At 34.9% G+C, this 24,431-nt stretch overlaps 1 protein-coding gene across 1 annotated transcript in view; it reads right to left on the bottom strand.

Moving 5' to 3' along the window:
• Positions 1 to 24,431, bottom strand: part of LOC113607839 (disks large 1 tumor suppressor protein-like) — a 288,267-nt gene that overhangs the window by 260,691 nt on the left and 3,145 nt on the right. The window contains exon 2 of the mRNA XM_027083553.1: positions 10,854 to 10,985. Coding sequence (XP_026939354.1) covers positions 10,854 to 10,985 — 132 coding nt within the window. The remainder of the gene's footprint in view (positions 1 to 10,853; positions 10,986 to 24,431) is intronic.

Raw genomic sequence — 24,431 nt, forward strand, 5'->3', positions numbered from 1 at the left:
AGGTCACGTTATAAGACGCTGGCTGGAACCTTCCTGAGATGCTGACTTAATGCCAACAACTGCCTACCTAAGGACAACATAGTGAAAATAAAACCCTACTTACTTACGCTTTCCTCTCCTTTCAAATTAGTCCATTTCTAACTTAAACAAGAATCTAACACAGTCCCAGGCATGCGGCAACACTCACTTATTCATTCATTCATTTAACAAATATTTACTTAGTGGCTATTATGTTCTAAGCACTAAGCTAAAATAAAAGATACAGCAATGAATAAGACAGGCAAGAATGCTCCTATGGAATTTACATTCTAGTGGAGAAAGCCATACAAAATGCATAAACAAACAAAATTTCTCATAGTGGTACCTACAGTGACAAAAATAAAACAGGTAATGTGATAGATGTGACTTGGGGGTGGGATGGAGGTGAGGAGTGAGGTTAAGACAAAGATTTAGATAGAAAGGTACTCCAAACAAAAAAGAAGCATGTAAAGTTTCCTGGGGCAGCATTTAGGAACAGAGAGAAGGCCAGTGTGGCTGAAGTACAGTGAGTAGGGAAGAGTGGTAAGAGATGAGATGTGAGGTAGGCAGAGGTGATAGGGAGCCTTACAGGTGAGAAGTTTGAATTTCATTACAAGGATAATAGAAGACTAGAATGTTTCATTTAATAAGTAGTATCTAAACATTTTTAAACAAGCACAATACAGTAGTATGAATTATACCAGTATACAAGTAATTCCTTATGATTTTACTGTTTGATCCAAATAACTATTTCAAAGTACTTATCACAGTTGTACTTATTTAATGTCTGTCTCCCTTATTAGACCATGAGCTCCATGAAAATAGGGTCCACATTTCTCTTGTGACTAAATCCCCAGAGCCTAACAGAGTGTCTCTTAGATAGCAGGTGTTCAAAATAGATTCTGTCAAATGAAAGAAATTTAATGATTGACTATTCCATGGCAGACACTGAATTAGAACCAGGCCCTGCATTCAAGAAGCTCACAGTCTATTGAGGGAGACCAACATGTAAGCAATTAACAATAATACAACATACTAAGTGCTACACCAGAAATATGAACAAATACTAAAGGAATGTAAAAGAGAAAGTAACTAATTCTGCTTACTGGCAGGGAAAGTATTAAGGAAGTTTTTAACTAAGAATAAATATTCATTTCCTTGGGATAAATGTTTATACTAAGAAAGAAGTCTATATCATGTTTTATTAATTTTATTAGTTCTACAGTTCAATAGAACATACACTCTATTGACAAAATTGTTTAACATATTATTACCATGATATTTTAAGACATCTTGAAAAGGCTTTTTGCTAAAATAATCTTTTAGAAATTTCTCTATATTTTTGTTATTATGTATATCAATTCCCTACATATTAAAGTTAAATTCAAGACTAAAATATTCATAATGTTATTCTTCTAGCTATGGGAAAAAATAGATGGAGAAGCCTATTGTGCTCTGCTTTTTTGCCAGCTACCATATATCAACGATACTGATCATCACCAGATTTTCATTTATTATGTACCTTAGCAGAAATTACCAGATGCTTTCATGCTTCCAACAAACTTTTGGGGCTTCATTATCTTACTGTGTATCAAAGTCTAATATGCTATCAAAATAAATTAATTTTTTGCTAATTCAGTTATAGCACAAATAAAAACTTCCTTCATTTTTAAAACAACCACTCTTATAAGCATCCATAGTACATAAATTTAGTTAAATGGTGCCATCTGGTGACATAAATCCTGCAGCAAATATACAAAGTCCAGAGCCAAGAATGACATACAATTCTCTTGATGGTACCCAACCTAAAGTGTCAAATTTAACTTAAGAAATATTTGATCCTACTTGACATGAAACACACAACTAATCACACTCAGTATATGGCCGTTTAACAATGGGAATTATAAGGACTGTCTGGGCCACATTTTATGCTTACTACTCTTGTTTCTCAAGTGTACCCTCAAACTTAAACAAGCCTTTAGAAGAGATTTAAGTCTAATGTGATGCTTTAGCCAACCCCTAGAGAACATTTTTAAAGCATAAATATCAAGAACATCTTGAACCCATTTAAGTCACATCTACTTCCTCACTCTCCTTCTGATCTCTATGAATCTGTTTAATTGTCATCACCTAAAATGTCACTTCCCTGAGAAAGCTTTCCCCAATTCCACTGCTAAGGTTAAGCTTCTCACGCATAGCATCCTCTACTTCTCCACTGCAGCATTTTCACAACTGTAAATATAAACTATTCGTGCAATTTTGTTTACTGCTTTCCTCCCCAGTTTTATATCTGGCACAGTGTTCAATAAATAATTTTGAATGAATAAAGGGATGGATGGATGATTAGATGGATGGGTGGGGAAAAATGTCCTTCTCTATCCTCTTTTCTTACTCAAATACTATCATTGACAAGACCCAGCTCAAGTTTACATTTTATATAAAATCTTCCCCAGCAACACCAACCTACAATAAACCCACACTTCTCTGAACTCCTACAGTTTGGTCTAGGCTCCAGAGTTTAGTCCTTGATTACATCCTGTCTTATATTTGTTTGTATATATGTGAATATTACCTTCCCAATTGACTTTAACACCCTTAAGGGTAGGAATTTGGTTTTTAATAATACCCACCTGCATATGCCCGTGTAAATAGGTAAACACTTCATAAATACTTTGTTAATTATTATAATTAAATTGCAATAACTGAAATACCTGCATTCATTTTAGTGAAATGAGTATTCTAAACAAATAAGTAGGAACAGAGTAGACCTTGGTATTTAAGAATCTAACATTCACCACTTTGACCAGTCAATACTTATTTAAATGTCCATAACATACAGTAATTAAATGTGTTTCACAGGAGCACATGCTTTGAGGCTGTGAGTGGCAGCAAGCACTTCCCTAGTGAGTGAGCCTCCCACTTGCCAACAGCAGCATCTCAATGCCGCTTATCTGCTGTTCTCTATCCATAGCCCCATAGGTAGAAACTACCATTAAGCATCCAAAGGGAAAAAATCAATCACTTAAATGTTTCAGATATACTACTGTCCTTTAAAAAGAAAATTAGATGCCATAATGATATTCCTAAATTTATGGATCCTCAAAGTAGTCAAGATATATCCCAGAATGATAATGGCTCACTGGATTTCTTAAAGATCAAGTTTTTATAAAACCCAAGAATGAAGAAATGCCACTGTCATATTTTCCCAAATTTATTAATACTATTCACATACTATATTACTTTCCTTGAGTGGCCAAATATCTAACCATTTAGAACATATGTTCTCAAATTTTAGCATGCCTCAGAATCACCTGGAAGGCTTATTACAACACTATTTGCTGCACCCTGCTTCCAGGGTTTCTAATTCAGTAGGTCTGGGGTGAGGCCCAAGAATCTGCAAAGCTGACCAAATTCCCAATGAGGCTGATGCTGCTGATCCACGAACCACACTTGGAGAACCTCTGCTTTGGAGGACTGAAGCCAAGTTGTTCCAAATGTATATAACCATTTCACTATAATCTATAAAAAATTCTTAGACTTTCTTACAATCAGGTGGCAAAAATTGTACATTACAAAGACAAATCAAGACCAAAATAGCCATGATGTTTTCAAATAGATGTTATTTTGAAATAAAATATTATATTAGAATTACTATACTGAGAAAATATGTAGTTTTTTTTTACTCAAACTAAAATCTGATAAAACTCCAATACAGATCAATTTTGTAATACTTATTACTATTATATTTAAATGATTAACTGATTGCATACCTAACATCTCTTTTCTCTCTACTTGATTTCTCTCACTTACCCAGAAGGGCAAGGACGATCCTCTCCTCTAGAGTTTACTGTTGTATCCCTATTGCCTAGCGCAATGTGTAATACATAACAAGTATTTTTTAAATAATTGTTGAATAAATGAATAAAAAATTTATTGCTGACCTATTATTATTAAAGGTTCACATACTGGGGGTACAACTGTTAGTTAGATATAACCTCAACTCTCAAGCTACTCACATTCTACTGAGGGAGCAGAAATATATTCAGTTCATCATAAGTCAGTGTAATAAGTGCCTTATAGTAATATGAACTAAATGTTAAGAGACATAATGAAAGGGCTGGTTAAAGCTGCTAACAGGTAGGGACATGGTAGAAGGCTTCAACAAGGAGGTGATAAATCCTAATATGTAGTATATCTACTGTATCACCCCTATTGCTAATAATTTCAAGTATCCATAGGGTTCTACACTAAGCTTTATGAAGATAAAAAATATTCTACTCTAATACAAAGTCTAACATGCAAGCCTCCATAAAGCAGGATAAGTTCTTTTCTAAGATGTTGCTACTGGTAGACTTTTAAGGAAACTATCACTCTACTACCTATTCTCTTCTAAATCTTTCCCCAAAATTCCCCCTCAAACACTGCAGTGAAGTAAGAGGAAATAAAATTAGATAAACAAGGTTAACAAGATTTTAGAAGGGGTTGAAACCTTTTAAATATACATACATAGTTCTGTCCATACTTGTACATAAAAGTAATGAATAAAGAATAAGACAATATTTTACCACTGCAACAAAAAGAAGAAAATACCTAGGAATAAACCTACCTAGGGAGAAAAAAGACCTGTATGCAGAAAACTATAAGACACTGATGAAAGAAATTAAAGATGATACCAACAGATGGAGAGATATACCAGGTTCTTGGATTGGAAGAATCAATATAGTGAAAATGACTATACTACCCAAAGCAATCTACAGATTCAATGCAATCCCTATCAAATTACCAATAGCATTTTTTACAGAACTAGAACAAAATTATCTTAAAATTTGTATGGAGACACAAAAGACCCCGAATAGCCAAAGCAGTCTTGAGGTAAAAAAATGGAGCTGGAGGAATCAGACTCCCTGACTTCAGACTATACCACAAAGCTACAGTAATCAAGACAATATGGTACTGGCACAAAAACAGAAACACAGATCAATGGAACAAGATAGGAAGCCCAGAGATAAACCCACGCACCTATGGTCAACTAATCTATGACAAAGGAGGCAAGGATATACAATGGAGAAAAGACAGTCTCTTCAATAGTGGTGCTGGGAAAACTGGACACCTACATGAGAAAGAATGAAATTAGAACACTCCGTAACACCATACACAAAAATAAACTCAAAATGGATTAGAGATGTAAATGTAAGACTGGACACTATAAAACTCTTAGAGGAAAACATAGGAAGAACACTCTTTGACATAAATCACAGCAAGATATTTTTTGATCCACCTCCTAGAGTAATGAAAATAAAAACAAAAATAAACAAGCAGGACCTAATGAAACTTCAAAGCTTTTGCACAGCAAAGGAAACCATAAACAAGACAAAAAGACAACCCTCAGAATGGGAGAAAATATTTGCAAATGAATCAATGGACAAAGGATTAATCTGCAAAATATATAAACAGCTCATGCAGCTCAATACTAAAAAAACAAACAACCCAATCCAAAAATGGGCAGAAGACCTAAATAGACATCTCTCCAAAGAAGACATACAGATGACCAAGAAGCTCATGAAAAGCTGCTCAACATCACTAATTATTAGAGAAATGCAAATCAAAACTACAATGAGGTATCACCTCACACCAGTTAGAATGGCCATCATCAGAAAATCTACAAACAACAAATGCTGGAGAGGGTGTGGAGAAAAGGGAACCCTCTTGCACTGTTGGTGGGAATGTAAATTGATACAGCCACTATGGAGAACAGTATGGAGGTTCCTTAAAAAACTAAAAAGAGAATTGCCATATGACACAGCAATCCCACTACTGGGCATATACCCAGAGAAAACCATAATTCAAAAAGAGTCATGTACCAAAATGTTCATTGCAGCTCTATTTACAATAGCCCAGAGATGGAAACAACCTAAGTGTCCATCATCGGATGAATGGATAAAGAAGATGTGGCACATATATACAATGGAATATTACTCAGCCATAAAAAGAGACGAAATTGAGCTATTTGTAATGAGGTGGATAGACCTAGAGTCTGTCATACAGAGTGAAGTAAGCCAGAAAGAGAGAGACAAATACCGTATGCTAACACATATATATGGAATTAAAAAAAAAAATGTCATGAAAAACCTAGGGGTGAAACAGGAATAAAGACACAGACTTACTAGAGAAGGGACTTGAGGCTATGGGGAGGGGGAAGTGTAAACGGTGACAAAGCGATAAAGAGGCATGGACATATATACACTACCAAACGTAAGGTAGATAGCTAGTGGGAAGCCGCATAGCACAGGGAGATCAGCTCGGTGCTTTGTGACCGCCTGGAGGGATGGGATAGGGAGGGTGGGAGGGAGGGAGACGCAAGCGGGAAGAGATATGGGAATATATGTATATATATAACTGATTCATTTTGTTGTGAAGCTGAAACTAACATACCATTGTAAAGCAATTATACTCCAATAAAGATGTTAAAAAAAAAAAAAAAAAAGACACATGCACCCCAATGTTCATTGCAGCACTATTTACAATAGCCAGGTCATGGAAGCAACCTAGATGCCCATCGACAGATGAATGGATAAAGAAGATATGGTACATATATACAATGGAATATTACTCGGCCATAAAAAGGAATGAAATTGGGTCATTTGTTGAGACGTGGATGGATCTAGAGACTGTCATACGGAGTGAAGTAAGTCAGAAAGAGAAAAACAAATATCGTATATTAACGCATATATGTGGAATCTAGAAAAATGGTACAGATGAACTGGTTTGCAGGGCAGAAATTGAGACACAGATGTAGAGAACATCTGTATGGGGGTGGGGGTGTGATGAATTGGGTGATTGGGATTGACACATATACACTGATGTGTATAAAATTGATAACTAATAAGAACCTGCTGTATAAAAAACAAAATAAAATTCAAAAAATTTTTTTAAAAAGAATAAGACAATTTTCAATAAGGTATAAAAGCAAAGAACTTTTGTAGTACATATCTAAAAATGAACTAACTCATTATATTATTTAAATGGTTTTTACAAATAATTATGGTGGCAATACAGATCTTTAAATTTCAAAGTAGATCTGGAAGGGAAGTATAAAAAGAAAAACATTCCATCTTGCTCCTTCATCACCTAAATGAAGGGTAAATAACCTAATAGAGTGCCTTGAAAGTCTGAATGTTTTAGCTATGCTAAATGAAAGAGATCTAACTTAATTTATAAAATATCATGGAATTCCAACTCACTTATATTCAGATTCTGAAGTGTTAATAATGCAATCATCATAAAACTATAATTATCTATTGGACAAAATATTTTCCTCAGTATTACCACAAGATGTCACCCTAAGCCTAACATCAAAATGTGCAGCTTTGCTGTTTCAGGCATTTTTCTTCTTTTGTACATTAATGAACACTAATTACTAACTTTTTAAAAGTTAAGTTGTTTTCTTTGTTTTAATTTATTTATTTTATTTATTTATTTTTGGCTGCATTGGGTCTTTGTTGCTGTGTGCGGGCTTTCTCTAGTTGCAGAGAGCGGGGGCTACTCTTCATTGCGGTGCATAGGCTTCTCTCGTTGTAGAGCATGGGCTCTAGAGCACAGGCTCAGTAGTTGTGGCACACGGACTCAGTAGTTGTGGCACACGGGCTTAGTTGCTCCGCGGCATGTGGGATCTTCCCGGACCAGGGCTCAAACCCGTGTCCCCTGCACTGGCAGGCAGATTCTTAACCACTGCGCCACCAGGGAAGCTCTAAAAGTTAAGGTGTTTTTTTACACTTTCTGTTATTGGTAAATGGAAACCAAAACAAAGAATACAGGGACTAGAGAAGCAAGAAAGAAGAAAGTTAAACAGTTTATCACCCTATTTACTATAAGAGAAGTGCATTTTACCCTTGGACTTTATTTTCTTCTTTGACTTTATTTTCAAAAGTTTCCATAATGAGCATACATGTTTATAATCAAATAAAGTCATTTTAAAAATGAAAAAACAGGGCTTCCCTGGTGGTGCAGTGGTTGGGAGTCCGCCTGCCAATGCAGGGGACACGGGTTCGAGCCCTGGTCTGGGAAGATCCCGCGTGCCACGGAGCGACTGGGCCCGTGAGCCACAAATACTGAGCTCTGTGCGTCTGGAACCTGTGCTCCGCAGCAAGAGAGGCCGCGACAGTGAGAGGCCCGCGCACCGCGATGAAGAGTAGCCCCCGCTTGCCACAACTAGAGAAAGCCCTCGCACAGAAACGAAGACCCAACACAGCCAAAAATAAATAAATGAATAAATAAATTAAAAAAAAAAATGAAAAAACAATACCTCTGCTATCACCCTCCACCCTATTATCACAGAACCCATTTATAAAATGCTTTTTTGCGCTATAATAATGGTCAAAAGTTATGGAGACAGAATTCTGTCCTCAAGGATTATACCATCTTACTATCTAAGACGTGTTTGCATTTTCTTTTTTAGGCATATGATGAAGTACCACAAAAGGAGGATAGTATTCATTTTCAAAGTGATGCTTTTCATCTGCAGAGAGAAGGTCTGGTTTCCTGGTCACTTGTAAATATTACAGCACATTCTGAAATAATAGTATTTTACTCTACTATCCATTTATGATGGGTTTTCTGCACTATGATTCCCTTCTATTTCTTCAGGTGAGATTCATGCAAGGCATTATTTCAACATACTGGCTACCTGAATACCAGAACAATGGGTGAAAGTCACTATCTTCCATCGCTTGTAACAAAAAAAAAAAATGGGGAAGGGAAGTTAGTCAAAACAGAAAGCAAAATACAGAGCATAACTAATGCCCTAGTGCTTTGTGACCACCTAGAGGGGTGGGATAGGGAGGGTGGGAGGGAGATGCAAGAGGGAGGAGATATGGGGATATATGTATATCTATAACTGATTCACCTTGTTATAAAGCAGAAACTAACACACCATTGTAAAGCAATTATACTCCAATAAAGATGTTAAAAAATAATAATAATGCCCTATTTATTAATGGTTCCCTACTTATCCATTTATAAAGATATAATCCCCTTCAGGATGCACAGGGCTACATAGTTTTTCTTCTTTTGTGTCCATAAAATTGCACAGTGAGACCAACTCAAACATTCAATAATAATAAATTAGTAAGCAGTATTTAGCAACCTAACAGGATTCAATAGAAAATTATGTTTTGTGGTATAGCATTGCTCCATTCTTTGCACTCTGGTTTATCCCAAAATGACTTAAAAGACTAGCCAAAGTAAATCTATCCATTCAAAGTTGGGCATCAGGATTACTTACATAACAGCTTTTTACAGATTACTGTTGCCTCTCATTTTATTACAGAAATTCCAATTACACTACAGGCTTTTTGCCAAGATATTTATCACTCACTCAAAACAATGGCAAAATACAACTCTTTGTCATTCCTCTTTTTATTCCCCGTGTAATGATGTTGCATTACCAAATGGTTACACTACCTTAGTAGAATTTTCTAAAGCATCCAACAATATTCTTCCTAAATAAAGTTCTCAAAAACTCAAACTCTCAAAAGTCATAGCCAATCTTATCTAAGCACATAATACAAATCTATTTAGAGGCATTGCCATTCTGTTAATGGCCTTTACTATTTATCAACTAGATAAAACTATGAATTTTTAATTGAGAAATTCATTGCTTAAAAGTGTTCTCTAAAATACTATTCTCTAATGACTGGGTTTATTTAAATTCTGTAAGACTCCATTTAGAGCTGTTTTTATTTAATACCAACTAAGATGATTATAGTTATTTGTGTCATTAATTCTTACCAGCCATATAAGAATATTTTAAAGAAATTAATCCACAGGCAATAATCCTATAAAGCTTTTTACTTCTATTTTTATTCAATAGACTGATTCTCAATTTTTCAAAATTTAATGGTTTTTTAAATTATATTCAAACCATAAAGTTATAGTTTTGTCAATAAGTGTAGACATTCATTATAATAAAAACACAAATAAAATATTTTCAAGATTTACCCCGATAAATTCACATTTTCTTTTTCTATATCAATAACCATCAGACCTGAAAAATAATAACGTCTGGTAGATTCAATTATTTCTTTAAAATATGCTGTTTAAGTCCAGTAAAATCTATAGTGTAATTGAGTGAGTCTTTTTTTAAATTCTTTAGTTAGTTGGTTGCTTTTGTTGAGGGGAGGTATTTGTTTCTATTTTTTATTTAACTCTAAAAAAAGAATTAAAAATTATCTGCATAAATGCAAAACTGTATGTATAAAGACATACATAAATAAACCATAAATTCAAGAATAAGCAAAAGGTTAAACATTATATAGTTAGATTCATGAAGCATTGACAAAGCACTGAGATTTTCATCAATAAACTTCTCAGTTTGAATCATGAAATTTCTTAAGAGTAGCAAAAAAGATGAAAAAAGTTGTTTTTGTCTTAAGAAGAGAGTAAAACTAGAACTATGTTTCTGAGTAGAATGTGACCCATCACTTTCTGTGTTAGGGAAGTCTTCGTCTAGAAGGAGGAAACTTCCTTCTTTAGCATATTTGTCCTCAATTTTTTGCAATAAGCTACTCCAGTTTTTTCCTGTGTAAACTTGTCTTCCTATATAAAACATTCTTTCAATATTTTTATTTTTATTAACATACACTTTATTTCTATTTTATAGAAGTTCTTTTTTAAGATAACCTTAAACAAGAAAATGGGGGAAAAAATCTTTTCTTCTACTTGATATCAAGAAAAATATTTCAGTTTTAAATTTGGTTATCGGGTTTTCTGACCACATTACTCAAACTCTTAAGCCCAATTCTGATCATTAAGATGATAAATAATTTTTTAATACATACCTAGCAAAGCTTGGAATAAGTTGCTCTTAAAGATACCCATCACCTTTTTAACAGCGTTTTTCAACTGCTGCTCCTCTGGTTTCCTTAATTTTTTGCAGTATTCTTCCAGTAATGATAAAGCTCGGTCAGTATCTGAAAAACATGATTTTAAAATTCTATCTTATGGTCTTAGAAAAATAATAAGCTAACATTAAACTATTCTATAGTTATATTCCTAATTTCATGACAAAATAATTTAATAAACTAATCATGAATTCCATAAACTATCTTTAAAATTGATAATTACAATGAACTCAATTTTAAGAACCCACTTTTATTTTTGTTGTCTTCCAAAAGAATCTGCAACTATGAAACAAAAGAAAGGTCCGAATGAAATGCTGACCAATTGATATTCACATAGTAGATGAGACTCTCTCCTGTCAGAAAAAATTATCTTAAAATTGGTGACTTCCTACCAGAGAGTGTCCAGATTCCTTAACACAACCTTTGAGGCCTCCGTCCCATGATCTGTTTACAAGTTATATATTCAGCCTATTTCCCACTATATTATTCTACCCCCTCCACACATACACACACAGTGCCCAAGTCACATTGGATTACTCACTTCTCCTCTCCACTTCCCAAAACACACACACACACTTTCTCTTTTTCTCACCTCTGCACTTTTCTTTGCTCTTCCTGCCCCCTGTATTGGAATATCCTCCCCCATACCCCGATTCCCTACCTTGAATCAGTATGCTATACTGGAAAGTGTTTATTGTCAGCTAGATCTGGGTCTGAAACCTACTTACTAGCTATGTGTGACCCTCAAATTACTTAACTTCTCTGAGCTTCAGTTTCCTCACAGGTAGCAGGATTAAATTACACAATACTTAATACAATGTCTAATGCATAGAAAGTAATCAACTGAAAACCGATCTTCCCTTAATTTAGACCTAACTCAAATGCTCTCTATTCATAAAGCCATCGCTGACAGTTAAAATTAATCACTGTCCCCCTCTTCCAAACCATTTTGCCTACACAAATACCGCAGGCATTCTTAATACATACTGTTATATTATGGCTCTTGATTGCATGTCTTCACTGCCCGCAAGACAAAATATCCTTGAAAAAGTCACCAAAGTGACAGTGTCTTTGTGTGTAGTAGGTGAAAATTGTCTTTTTTTTTTTTTGGAAGTCAGAAGATTCAATTTTGTTGTTCCAATATGAAGATCTATTTGGAGAATGTCAAGTCACATATTTTTAACTAATAATAATTATGTACACCAAGAATACAAAAGACAGTAACTGATTTACTCAGACCTGAAATGCATTATGAGAAAAGGCAAGACTCATCTTAACCAGTAAACAACTGCTTTCATCATCAACTTGTGTTTTATAAAATTATGTTTGGAAAGCTTCTGAAGAAAATGGCAACAAAGTTCAGACCAGAGTCTTAAATATTACATTGATAATTTTCCTTTTTATGATTATATATATATCTTATTTGTTCTCTCTGTTTGAGGATTTCTTATCCGAGGAACTAACAATATACAAACTTTTCATTTATAAGGCACATTATGAACAGGGTTTCTTATGGGTATCATTTGGGATGAAAGACGACTGGAATTATCATTGGTTTTCCACAATTTCATCCTTTGCCCAGATTCTGTCATGAGTAAGAGTTTTACTTAGAGTCAATGTCACTTCCTTCAAAAGTCTCTTTTGATATTCCTGGCACTTCTCCATCTGACCAGAGCTCTTCTGTTACCTTATATTTTCAAATCATATGATGGATATTCATCAAAATTTCCATGCTTTGAGATTCATTCTTTTTTCTTCCAGCTTTACTGAGGTATGATTAACAAATAAAAATTGTATATGTTTAAGGTGTACAACAGGAAGTTTTGATAATACGTATATATTGTGAAGTGATTATCCACAATCATTACTACAAAGAATTGTCTTTGAATTTTAAAAGCCTTTCCCCCTTCAAATCTACCACTTTCACAAATTAAATACCAATTATGATAACAATAATTCATATTTATTGAGTACTTTATTTCATATCTTTCTCCCAAACCTCCCAACTCTTCTCCCCCACAGCCATTCTCAGCTGATTATCACGCTATTTTATGGAAAATCATAAGAGAACTTCCACAAGCTCTTAACATAACATATACTGAGTTATTTGTAACTGCACCCCTATACTCTGCCTTCCCTCTTGTTACTATGGATAAAATATTTGTGTTTCTCTCTAAGGCCAACTCCTCTACTTGAGCACCTGAGCCTAGTCTCTTTTGCCTACTCAAGGACATTGCTTCATCATCAACTGTTTTCCTCTCCATTCAATCACTCCCTTCAGCATACAAATCAACTGTATTATCAGTGATTTTTAAAAACTTTCCTTTATGCCTCATTCCTCTCCAACTAACTATAGTCCCCATTTCTCTGTTCCCCTCTAGAGCAAAACTCCTTTAAATTTCCCTTCATTCTTTCTTGAGACTACCCTAATCAAACTTTTCTTTCCAGTAATTCCACTAAAACTGCTCTTGTCAAGGTTACCTATTATCTCCATCCTACTAAATCCAGTGGTCAATTCTCAGTCATCTCACTTGACCCAACAGCAACATTTGATACTGTTGCACTCCTGAAACATTTTCTTCACTAGGCTTCCAAGCAGTGAATGCTGGTAAACGTTTAACAAACCAGTTCTCCAGGTAAAAAAGAAAATGTCAAACTTTAACGTGTCAAAACTGAACTCCAGATCTTATCCACCACCCCAATCTGCTTCCCCTGCAATGTTCTCCATCTCTCATCCTTCCAGCTATTCAGGCCAGAAATCGCTGGAGTCGTCATTCATTCTTCTTCTCTAGCTCTCTCTCTACATCGAATCCGTCAATAAATCCTGTTGGCTCTAACATCAAAGTACATACAGAATCCCATCACTTCTCACCACCTCCAGTGCTACTACCCTGGTCCAGACCATCATCTATCCCCTGCATTAATGAAATAACCTCTTACAAGTCTACATGATGTCACTTTTTCCCTCCTACAGTCTTTTCTAAACACAGCAGCCAGGAAGATGTTTTTAAGTCAGAAGTCAGATAGGATCACTCCTCAACTCAAACCCTCCAGTGACTCCCCATCTCACTCAACAAAAGCCTAGCTCTTTAATTTCATCTTTTACACCTCTCCTTTTGCTCAGTCTACTCCAACCACAGTGGTCTCTGCTCTTTCTCAAATACATCAAGAACCCTCCTACCACAGGGACTCTACACTTGCCTTTCTGCCTAGACATTCTTCCTTCAAATATCCATGAAGCTTACTACTTCACTTCTTTCATATCTCTGCTCATATGTCACCTTATCAATGAGGCCTTCTCTCATGCTCCTATATAATATAGCTTACTCCCTTAAAAGAAGGGAGAATTTCAATAAGCAGTAATGAATGGAGAAGGATATTGTGTAATTAGTTCTTTTTTTACCTAAGAAGGATAGAAATATAAAAATGAATATGGATGCACAGGAACTGTCTCCAATTTTAAAATAAGACATATATTAACAAAAGATGGTGTTATAAACATATGCTAGTACATGTGTATAAACCTTTAATTTTTAAAAATGCTTTCAAACTTTACCTGATATATTTTTAACAACTCTTTGAATCAGGGACAAATATTTGAATCCCCATTTTGTCAACAATTAAACAATCAGCTGTTTCCCTGAAAAGAGAGTGGCTTACTATACCTGAGCCTCTAATGCATTCCTAACCACTAATGTAAATAATCAACAATGTCATAATTATAGTACACCTCTCTCAGTTCTCATATGTATCTTTGGGCGCTAGTTATCTGATTATCTATAGTGCTTCAAGCTTTAGCCTTTCTCATTCTTTCATTTGTTAAACAGATAATTTTTAAAAGTCTAAGTACCAGGCATCTTTTCTTTTTTCTTTACAATTATAATTCTTTTTCCTCTGTGAAAAAGATATAATTTTATAGGTACTCCACTTATTCTGAGATTTTTTTCCTGTGAATGGCAATTCCCAAAAATGTATCAATAGCATTCCCATAATCACATCAACAAATATAATTTGCTATGTAAGGGGACTTTCACTAATTCATTCAACATATATTTATTGAGTGACTGCCCAGGGAAGACACTGTATTGATTCAAAGCAGCTAGATGTTCTCTAAACCAGCAGAGCTTATTATGCCTCTCATCTCTGTATGAGAAAAATCTGACACATAAAACAAGATGGTAGAATATAAGAAAAACCAAATGGTTAAATACGGTCAAGTCTATCTTAGACAACTTAGGCTTTTGCATGCCAGCATCTAATGCTGGAATTCTGGCTGCCCTTTTACGCTTCTTTTGATTATTAATAATGATCACTACATAGTGTCAACTCCATTTCTGATTAAATTCTTATTTCTGATTAATGAAAGCTTGAATTCAAAGGTAATCTAAAACTAGATACCTATACAAAGATGATAAATTAAGCAAAAAAAAAAAAAAATGACACGTATCTTGTTATACAAGTCAAAGATCCCTAGCCAGATGTTGACTACTTGAATAAAGTGGAAAGTTGAGATAATCATCCAAGTAAGTCAGGACGAATACTTTAATTGATGTTCAAATTAAACCAGGTATAAGTGGAGATTTTTTTCACCTGAATTGCCAGTACAATGGCCTCAATTTTCCTATTTTCTTTGTTAAAGGAAATCTGTATTCATATAACTCCTGAGTCTATTGAAGGGATGAAACTAAATTTGTAATACCTGAAGGCACGTACAGGAGGAAATAGGAGGGAAATCTTTTTTTTTAAATTTCCCCTTAGTTTTTAATTTTTAATTAATTTTTTGGCTGTGCCATGTGGCATGTGGGATCTTAGTTTCCTGACCAGGGATCGAATCCCCACCCCCTGCATTGTAAGTGTGGAGTCTTAACCACTGGACTGCCAGGGAAGTCCGGAAATCATTTTTTTAAATAAAAAATTTTTGCATGAAATATGCAATCCAAAGGATATAGTGAATGTTACATAACTGGAATTATAAGTAATCATGTGTCTGTTAATCAAGCTTCAACTCTTTTGTATTTGGTTTAAGAATAGCATTACTAAAAAGTTACAAATAATTTGGGACAGGTGATTTAAATTTGAAACAGTAAACGGCAATACTGCTAACAAATGAAATTTTAGAAAGAGGGAAAGGATAACATAAAATTATTTGCCACAACTAAAAATAAAAGGAAGAATTATAGAACATGTGATGGTATTGTTTAGAAAACCAAGATCAAAGTGTAATAGAGGAAAGGGTAAACTAAATACACAAATCATTTAGAATAATAAAATTCCTTTAAATAAATTTATGTAACATTTTCAGTTTAGAAAGAACTTTCATGTGCATTATCTGATCTGATTCCCACCACTGAGAAGTCATATTGCCTATTTCACATGAAACTGAAATTCATAGTGGCTTGTCCAATCACAGAACTACTGAATAACAGATTTGGAGCTTAATCCTAAAGCTTTTGATTTCAAGTATAGTGTTTTCTCCACAGTACCACCCTTAATGCTCCAGAAACAGAGTTGAGCATATTTCTATGGAAAAAAAAATAAAACTTGACCAATCAGACATAATTTTATCACTGAATTTTAGAATCTAGGGTTATATGTTGAAACTCTTATTTTTACATGTGTTTATTACTATAAAAATTATATTTATAACATATAAATTAAAATGGTCCTACCTTTAAAACCTGATAGAGATAAAAAGTTCTTTGATTCATTAATCAAATATTTATCTTACTATGCTCTAGACACTGGGAACTCAACACTGAACAAGATAAATATTCTACCATCTTAGGGATTTCTTTTGTCTGAAAGTAAAGATAATTAAATAGAAAATTTAAACAAAGTAAAAGATTAAAATAGAGTGGTGTCATGCTATGATGAGGTACCAGGGGTCATGAGAACAGAGAAGTAAATTGATACCATACAGACCATGCTATGTTTGGCCTTATACTGAAGGAGGACTAACAAGCCATGGAAGATTTTTTAATAAAGATGAGCATGACCATTTTTTAAAGTTTTAGAAAGATCATCCTAACTACGGTGTGATATATATCAATTGAAAGAAACAAAAATGATTAGAGTTTTTCCCTCTCTCATGCCATTTCAAATGAATATATGCAACATTGAACAGTTTTTGATTATTTACAATATAAGACATTATGACTAGCAAATAAAAATATTTTATTAGGAAGTACTTATATGTGCTTAATTCTTATCATTGACATTATTGTTCTTGTTATTTTGTAAATTAAGATATTCATATGAAAATAATAAAATGATGAATGCCAACAGAAAAGTTATCCTCGTACCAGGTCTTTAAAAAGAAGCTTTTTTAATATTAAAATATACAGTTCAAGGTGATACAACAAAGGTGTCATTTTATTACTAATAAAATTAGCTGGCCTTTTTTGAGCAATGCTAAGCATTCTGCAGAGATCACCTTATATAATTTTCACAAGAACCCCAAGAAATACTACTATACACATTTTGCAAATGAGGAAACAAACTGAGAGAAATGAAATAACTTGCCCAAGGCTACACAACCAGTGTTGGAACCAGGGTATAAACCATGGTGTATCTGGCACCAAAGCCCATACTTTTAAGTATTATGCCATATTGAAACGTAACTTATTGGGAAAGGATCAGTGTTTCTTTTTCCTTTAATTGTCCTTAGCAATTATACTACACTTCCAGCCCGCCGCCTCCCCAAAAAATTTTTTAAATATACTTCAACAAACACCTGTTGATAAGGCTACTTCCCCTATTGACACAAAAAGATATTAATATGAAATGGTGAATTTATATTACTACCTTTCAGATAAGTCATGCTTTCAGAATTTCTACAGAATTCTTGAAAAGAACAATGGGAAAAGTAGAAGGTTAAATAGTAATAAATAGAAAGAAGATAGTAAATTGCATCTTCAGCTGAATACTGAAATATGCCTTATTCCAGTTGTAACAAACTAGAAAAAGAAAATGAAAAAATAGGTAAAACTTGGGATTTAAATTGTGGGGAAAATGTATGGCCAGATTCAAAGCAGATCTAAAGACTGCAATCATTTTGTAAATATTGGATGGTTTACAGATTACTTTAGCAACATTGAAAGAGAAGAAATACTCATAAGAAACATTATTCTATTCTAAAAAAAAAAGCAGTGTGGCATTTCCTTTCTGTAACCAGATGTGTACTTGCCACATCTGGGTAGGCTAACTCCAGAAGCTGACCAGGAAGCTGGACCCAGACAACTGATGGAAGGAGAACAACTTTCCTCTTCCTCGGACCAAAAAAAAAGAAAGAAGGAAAGAAAGTATTCTGATAAGCATTTGTATAGCACTTTCCTATTCCCAAAATAATTTCCACATGGGCTAGATATTTTTCTTTGTCTCAATAATCCTAAGAGTTGAGTATTATTAGTGTAGTCATGTCTTAAGATGAGGAATTTGAAGCTCAGTCTGTTGATCTTCTTTAGATAACTTATTCAGCTAATGGTAAAGATAGGATTCCGTCCCAGGACTCTCCTCCACTGCACCATGATGCCATTCATTTGTTCAAAGAATACCTTACTCATACAGTAGAAAGAACATTGGATGAGCTTCCTGTCCTAATTCTATCACTAACTTTATAAAAGTGAAGTTAATATATATTATCTTATTTGATGGGGAAAAGAAATAACATATATGGGGGGGAGTATTAAACCCCTTTTAGAAAAGGAAACTGAGGTTCAGAAAGATGATATGAGTTTCACAAGGTCACCTGGTGGCATTATCATAAGAAGGCATGTGAAGTACCTGTGCGAGGCTGGCACTTTGAGATGTTAATTTCTTCTCTCCCTAAATGTTCCCATTTCCTTTCTTCTCATTCAAGCTGGTAACTGGTTTTGTACTTTATTGCCTCAGGGGAGGTATGTACCAGGACAGAAAACCGAGGGGATTTTAAAGTTATCCCAGTGTTGCTTTCCAAAAGCCTAAACCCTCCAAATAAAAGAAATGTTTGTTTCAGAGGTGAAAGAGAGATTCTCAGGTACATGCAGAGAGGGGGACATCTCCTAGCCCCTCCCCAGTCTAGAAAGAGATTTTCTCCGTTGAAAAATAAGAGTTTTTGGGTCCCAAAGCAGCAGGTATCTAGGCTCTGTTTCCTGGCAGCATTGCCTGAAAGGCCAAAAGACCCCAGAGAGGAAAAGCACCATTATGCAGCTACGCAAACAGAAATGCAGAAATTCTGGGGAAAAAACATTTAAATACATGTCTTAGAAGCAGCAGTTGTTGCCAGACCAGAAAGAACCATCTAGACACAACAACTCATGCCTCAGGGGTAAACTGTTGTATATAGATGATCAATGACCAGAGTATACGCCCATTCCAGATAGAACCCTACCATAACCCCACGGAAGTAGGAAAAAACTCAAAAAGGATTGGAGTGATTCTGCCCACAACTTAGTAATTAAGAGTCAAAAATAAAGTTGAACTATAGAAAATAAATGGTTATTTCTTACACACCTAAATTTATAGACTGAGCGTCCAGCTCAGTGATTATCAGATCTTGTCCCTTCTCCTAGAAGCCAGGTCTTCTGACTACTGGTCTAGGTTTTTCCCACAATATCACTGCTATTGAGGATTATAGGGACATGATGCAAAGAAATGAACATGACACGATGTTAATCCCAACATACACAGTGAAATTGCCTGTGTCCGTATCTGTCTCCCTAATAAATTTTAAGCATCATAAAAGCAGACACCAAATATCATTTGCCACTGTAAAACATGCACCTAGCACAGTGCCTGGTACATAGCAGGCACTCAATAAATCTTTGCTGAATGGATAAATGATGGAATAAATAAATAGAAGGAAAGCTATTTCCTTAAATACACACCCAAATTTACCTTTTAAAATAATTTATAGTTTATTACCTATAAGGTATTTTAAATAGTACAGAACCTAACAGGTTTATTTCAAGTCTCACCACACTTTCAATGATAAAGATGTCACAACTCTCCAAAATGATAGGCCCCCTACAGAAGCCTCAGAGTCTTACTCTAACAGAATTAGGGCCCCAATGGCTGGCAAGATGTGTCATCAGCAGCAATGGAATACATAATCTTACTCATAATCTTTGAAAGATTTAACTTAATTCATTTTCACAGGATTTTCTACTTTATATCATTTCCTCTTGATTTTAAATCCTAAAACAAATGAGGTCAGGAGAATTGTTTCATAATAGAGGCCATTTGGCCATAATTCTTGAAATAGCTTTGAAAAACTCACTAAAAACTGAATCTATGCAGAAAGCTTACTACTTGGAATTTGGAATGACTGACTGGACAGAAGAGACTGGGTAAAACTCATGATCCTTTGCTGACAAAGCAACCTACATTGAGGATACAGAGCCCTCGTGCCTTGACTGCTACAAACTCCTGAGCAGGAATTATAGCTGGGGTACAAGTGCTCTTGCTCCAGTTAAAAATAAAAAATAAAAAGATTTTATACATCTCAGCATTATACTCAAAAATATTCTATCATCACTGACATGGTTACACAATAAATATTAAGAAATAAAAGCATATAATGAGAGTATATAATTAAGAAAGAAGAGCATTCTTATAGTTTACTGAATGTATTGTTATAAAAGAGTGACGGATTAATTGATTGATTGGCAAAGGCATAAATGAATTGAATGTCTTAATTTGATGTTTTAAAAATCCAATATTTTGTGTACATCTTCTCACTGACTAGACTCTTCCACCCAAAGATGTAACCAATCATAGGCCTAAAGGAAAGATCAAATATTCTATCATGAATGGAGCACTTGGGCAGTTTCCCAAAAACCTAACAGTTCAAATATTTTATGGTGTCAATTCATTAGCATATCATTTGCAACATTCCCAATACATAAAAACTGTAAAATAAATTCAATTTACAGATAATTTTAACACTATGCCTATTGCTTGCTTCATAACATACTCCTAATCAGTAGTTGAATACAGAGTATTCTTCTATTTCTCTCTTCGGAATGTTCTCTCTTTATGCCTCCTGATTGATGAGTATTTTCCAACAGCAAGGATCTGTGGCTTGATGTAGAGCACAAACATATGGACACCAAGGGGGGAAAGTGGCGGGGGGGGGGGCGGTGGTGGTGTGATGAATTGGGAGATTGGGATTGACGTGTATACACTAATATGTATAAAATAGATAACTAATAAGGAACTGCTGTATCTAAAAATAAATTAAATTAAATTAAAAATTAAAAACAAAAGAATCTGTGGTGTCATGATTTTTAACAATTCTCTCAACCAAGGTCAAGATGTCCCTTTTGAGGGATTTTAAATCTAAAAAAATCTTTAGTAAGTTATCTTACTTTGACTTACAGAAATTACAAAAGTTTGAAACCTGCCTTTTCCCATCTGTCTCTGGGGCTTAACTCTTTTGAGTTCTACTGGCTCAGAAAAAGAAAAAGCATATAAAGTTTTTTGAAATTGAAAAAGCATCTGAATGTAATCCTGGTACGGCAAACGCAAAAGTTCAAACAAAAACTTGGTGAAGTACATACAGAAGGGATAAAATAGCTACTCAGGTGTAATCAATAAATTTAGGTACCTATTTTCCCCTTTAGAGAACCTGAAAAAAATTTAGTAATTGAAGAAAAGCTAGAGATAGAGAGTATGCTCTGATGCTTAGATAATGAAAGGCAAATATAAACTAGTGAGATCCTACAAAAAAGAAGTTAAGCCACAAAGTGCAGGAAATAGATAATGAAAGAAATTTTTAAATGAGGAAAAATTAAACATAAGAGTTATAAGTTCCCTTCCAGAGAGTGGGGAAAAAAGAAAAACAGAAATGACACTTTTATGAAGAATACAGTCAACCAAAAGGAAAGAGTGTAAACCCAGGAAACAACAATCTCAATTTCACAAATGTCCATAAGATACATGGCAATATCATGTCTTGGGATTCTAATCACACAACATTCTTCAACTTCCTTTAAAAAGAACAATGTCAAAACATGTGAATTATGAAAATAATAGTGTTTAAGTTTCAGTACATGGTATACATACTCTATTATATGGCTAAAAACAGTTGCAACAGAAGAATTCAAAGGAAATAAAGTGTCATGTAAATTAATAACATCAGATAGACTTCTATACCAATTTAAAAGAAGAGCAGAATAGGACAATTTTTTAAAAACACAAATGAAATAAGCATCAACCTCAAAGTATTAAAAGCATTGATTTTTTCACATATTTAATGACAATAAAGAGAAAAAACTGCTCAATAAAGAAACTGCAATGTACTAAAAAATTCTGTTGAAGTATATTTTATCACTAAAACAGCAACTTTCTGCAAAAACCACAGGGGAGAACACAACTATCATTAACTTTAATTTCTTGCATTAATCCAAGATGAAATCAGATCAATTCACAAGTCTGTTGAAATAGCCCCTTACTACACATCATGACCTTGCATCATAACAGAGAATGCTGATACAACTTATCTTGGACTGGCCCTGAATTTTCAGAATTTAAAACAGGTCAAAGATATCATAAATGCTCAGTTGGGAGCAAATCAAGTTACAACTGAAGAAAAGAGAATCCTGAATGAAAAGCGACTGTTGGGAAAAAAATATCTCTGAAGAAGAAATGATGAGTGTTCTGTTGATAAAACTGAGATCTATAAAAATGTGAAGAGAGTGAGGTAGAAGAGGTAGGAAGTAATGTCATAAAGCAAAATAGCACTGAATATAGCAGTTTTGGCTTACCTAAGAACAATCAAGATAGCACCTAAAAATGTACTTAGGGACTTTCCCGGTGGTCAAGTGGTTACAACTCTGTGCTTCCACTGCAGCGGGCCCGGGTTCCATCTCTATTCAGGAAACTAAGATTCTGCACGCCGCGAAGTGCAGCAAAAAAAAAAAAAAAAATGTACTTAGATGTCACACCCATTCCCACTTCCTACCATGCTTGCGTGTTACCAATCAGAGAAACTACTCTCTACTTTTACAATAACATACAAAATATATAACAAGTGAGAAATATGTCTTATGAAAATTTCTTATTATAATAAGAATATATTCAACAATGAATAAACACTTGGCTCTATGAGGATAGTTATTGTTTAAAATTACATAAAGCCTAGCTTCCATCCTATCTACCACATGCAACAATGAAGAAAGAAAAAAGAGGGACTTCCCTGTTAGCACAGTGGTTAAGAATCCGCCTGCCAATGTAGGGGACACAGGTTCAAGCCCTGGTCCAGGAAGATACCACATGCCATGGAGCAACTAAGCCCGTACACCACAACTACTGAGCCTGCGCTCTAGAGCCCGTGAGCAACAACTACTGAGCTCACGAGCCACAACTACGGAAGCCTGCGAGCCTAGAGGCCACGCTCCGCCACAAGAGAAGCCACCACAATGAGAAGCCCGTGCACCACAACGAAGAGTACCCCCCGCTCGCCGCAACTAGAGAAAGCCCACGCGCAGCAACGAAGACCCAACGCAGCCAAAAATAACTAAATAAATTTTTAAAAAAATACAAAAGAGGGCTTCCCTGGTAGCACAGTGGTTTAGAGTCCGCCTGCCAATGCAGGGGACGCGGGTTCATGCCCCGGTCCGGGAAGATCCCATATGACGCGGAGCGGCTGGGCCCATGAGCCATGGCCGCTGAGCCTGCGGGTCCGGAGCCTGTGCTCCGCAACGGGAGAGGCCACAACAGTGAGAGACCCACGTACCGCAAAAAAAAAAAAAAAAAAATACAAAAGCAGCAGCACAAATATTAAAAAGAAAGAAAGAGAAAAGATTCAGGATGATAGAGGACTGTGCTCTCTGCAGAATAAATCTAGGTTATACTTCAAAGTATTTGTTTTACTTGCAGAAACAGTACAGACAGTAAGCTTAGCTAATTAAAAATATAATGTACATGTCATAACTTGTTTGGTTAGTTGTCTATAATATTTTAAAATATATATCTTAATACTAACAGTTTTAAGAGATTTTTTAAAAGATAAGCTGTTTCTCTAGATTAGTTCATGAAGTAAATTACATAATGCATATACTTTAGTAATATCCAAATATGTACTTGTTAATTAGAACTTTGTACTTTGCTAATTAGAACTTGTTGATTCCTTAAAAAATTTGACCCACTACAATCAATCCACTGGTAAAGAATAACAGAAGAGGAAGGAGGGAGGGAGGAAAGAAGAGGAAGGAAGGAAGCAGGGAAGGAAAGAAATTATTTCTCATAAAGTATGGTTTTCAATAATGTATCGGCAATTTTTGTAACTTTCTTTAAAGGTAGGAACTTTTGTAAAAATCTCAGTCTGTTGGGTTTAGAAATCTTAAGTTCACCCTGCTTAGTTAAGATATCTAGAACATCAATGCCTTTCCTCCTCCTCCTTCCCAGATACCTTTTTAACCCTCTCTTTCTCTCTCCCTTTCCTCTGTCCCTTCCCTCTCTTCCTCTTCTCTGTCTCCGTCTCATACATACACACACACACACACACACACACACACACACACACACACACACACA

This window comes from Aethalodelphis obliquidens, unplaced genomic scaffold (genome assembly GCF_003676395.1).
Source record: "Aethalodelphis obliquidens isolate GAN/ISIS:26980383/991018 unplaced genomic scaffold, ASM367639v1 scaffold50, whole genome shotgun sequence".
Lineage (NCBI taxonomy): Eukaryota > Metazoa > Chordata > Mammalia > Artiodactyla > Delphinidae > Aethalodelphis > Aethalodelphis obliquidens.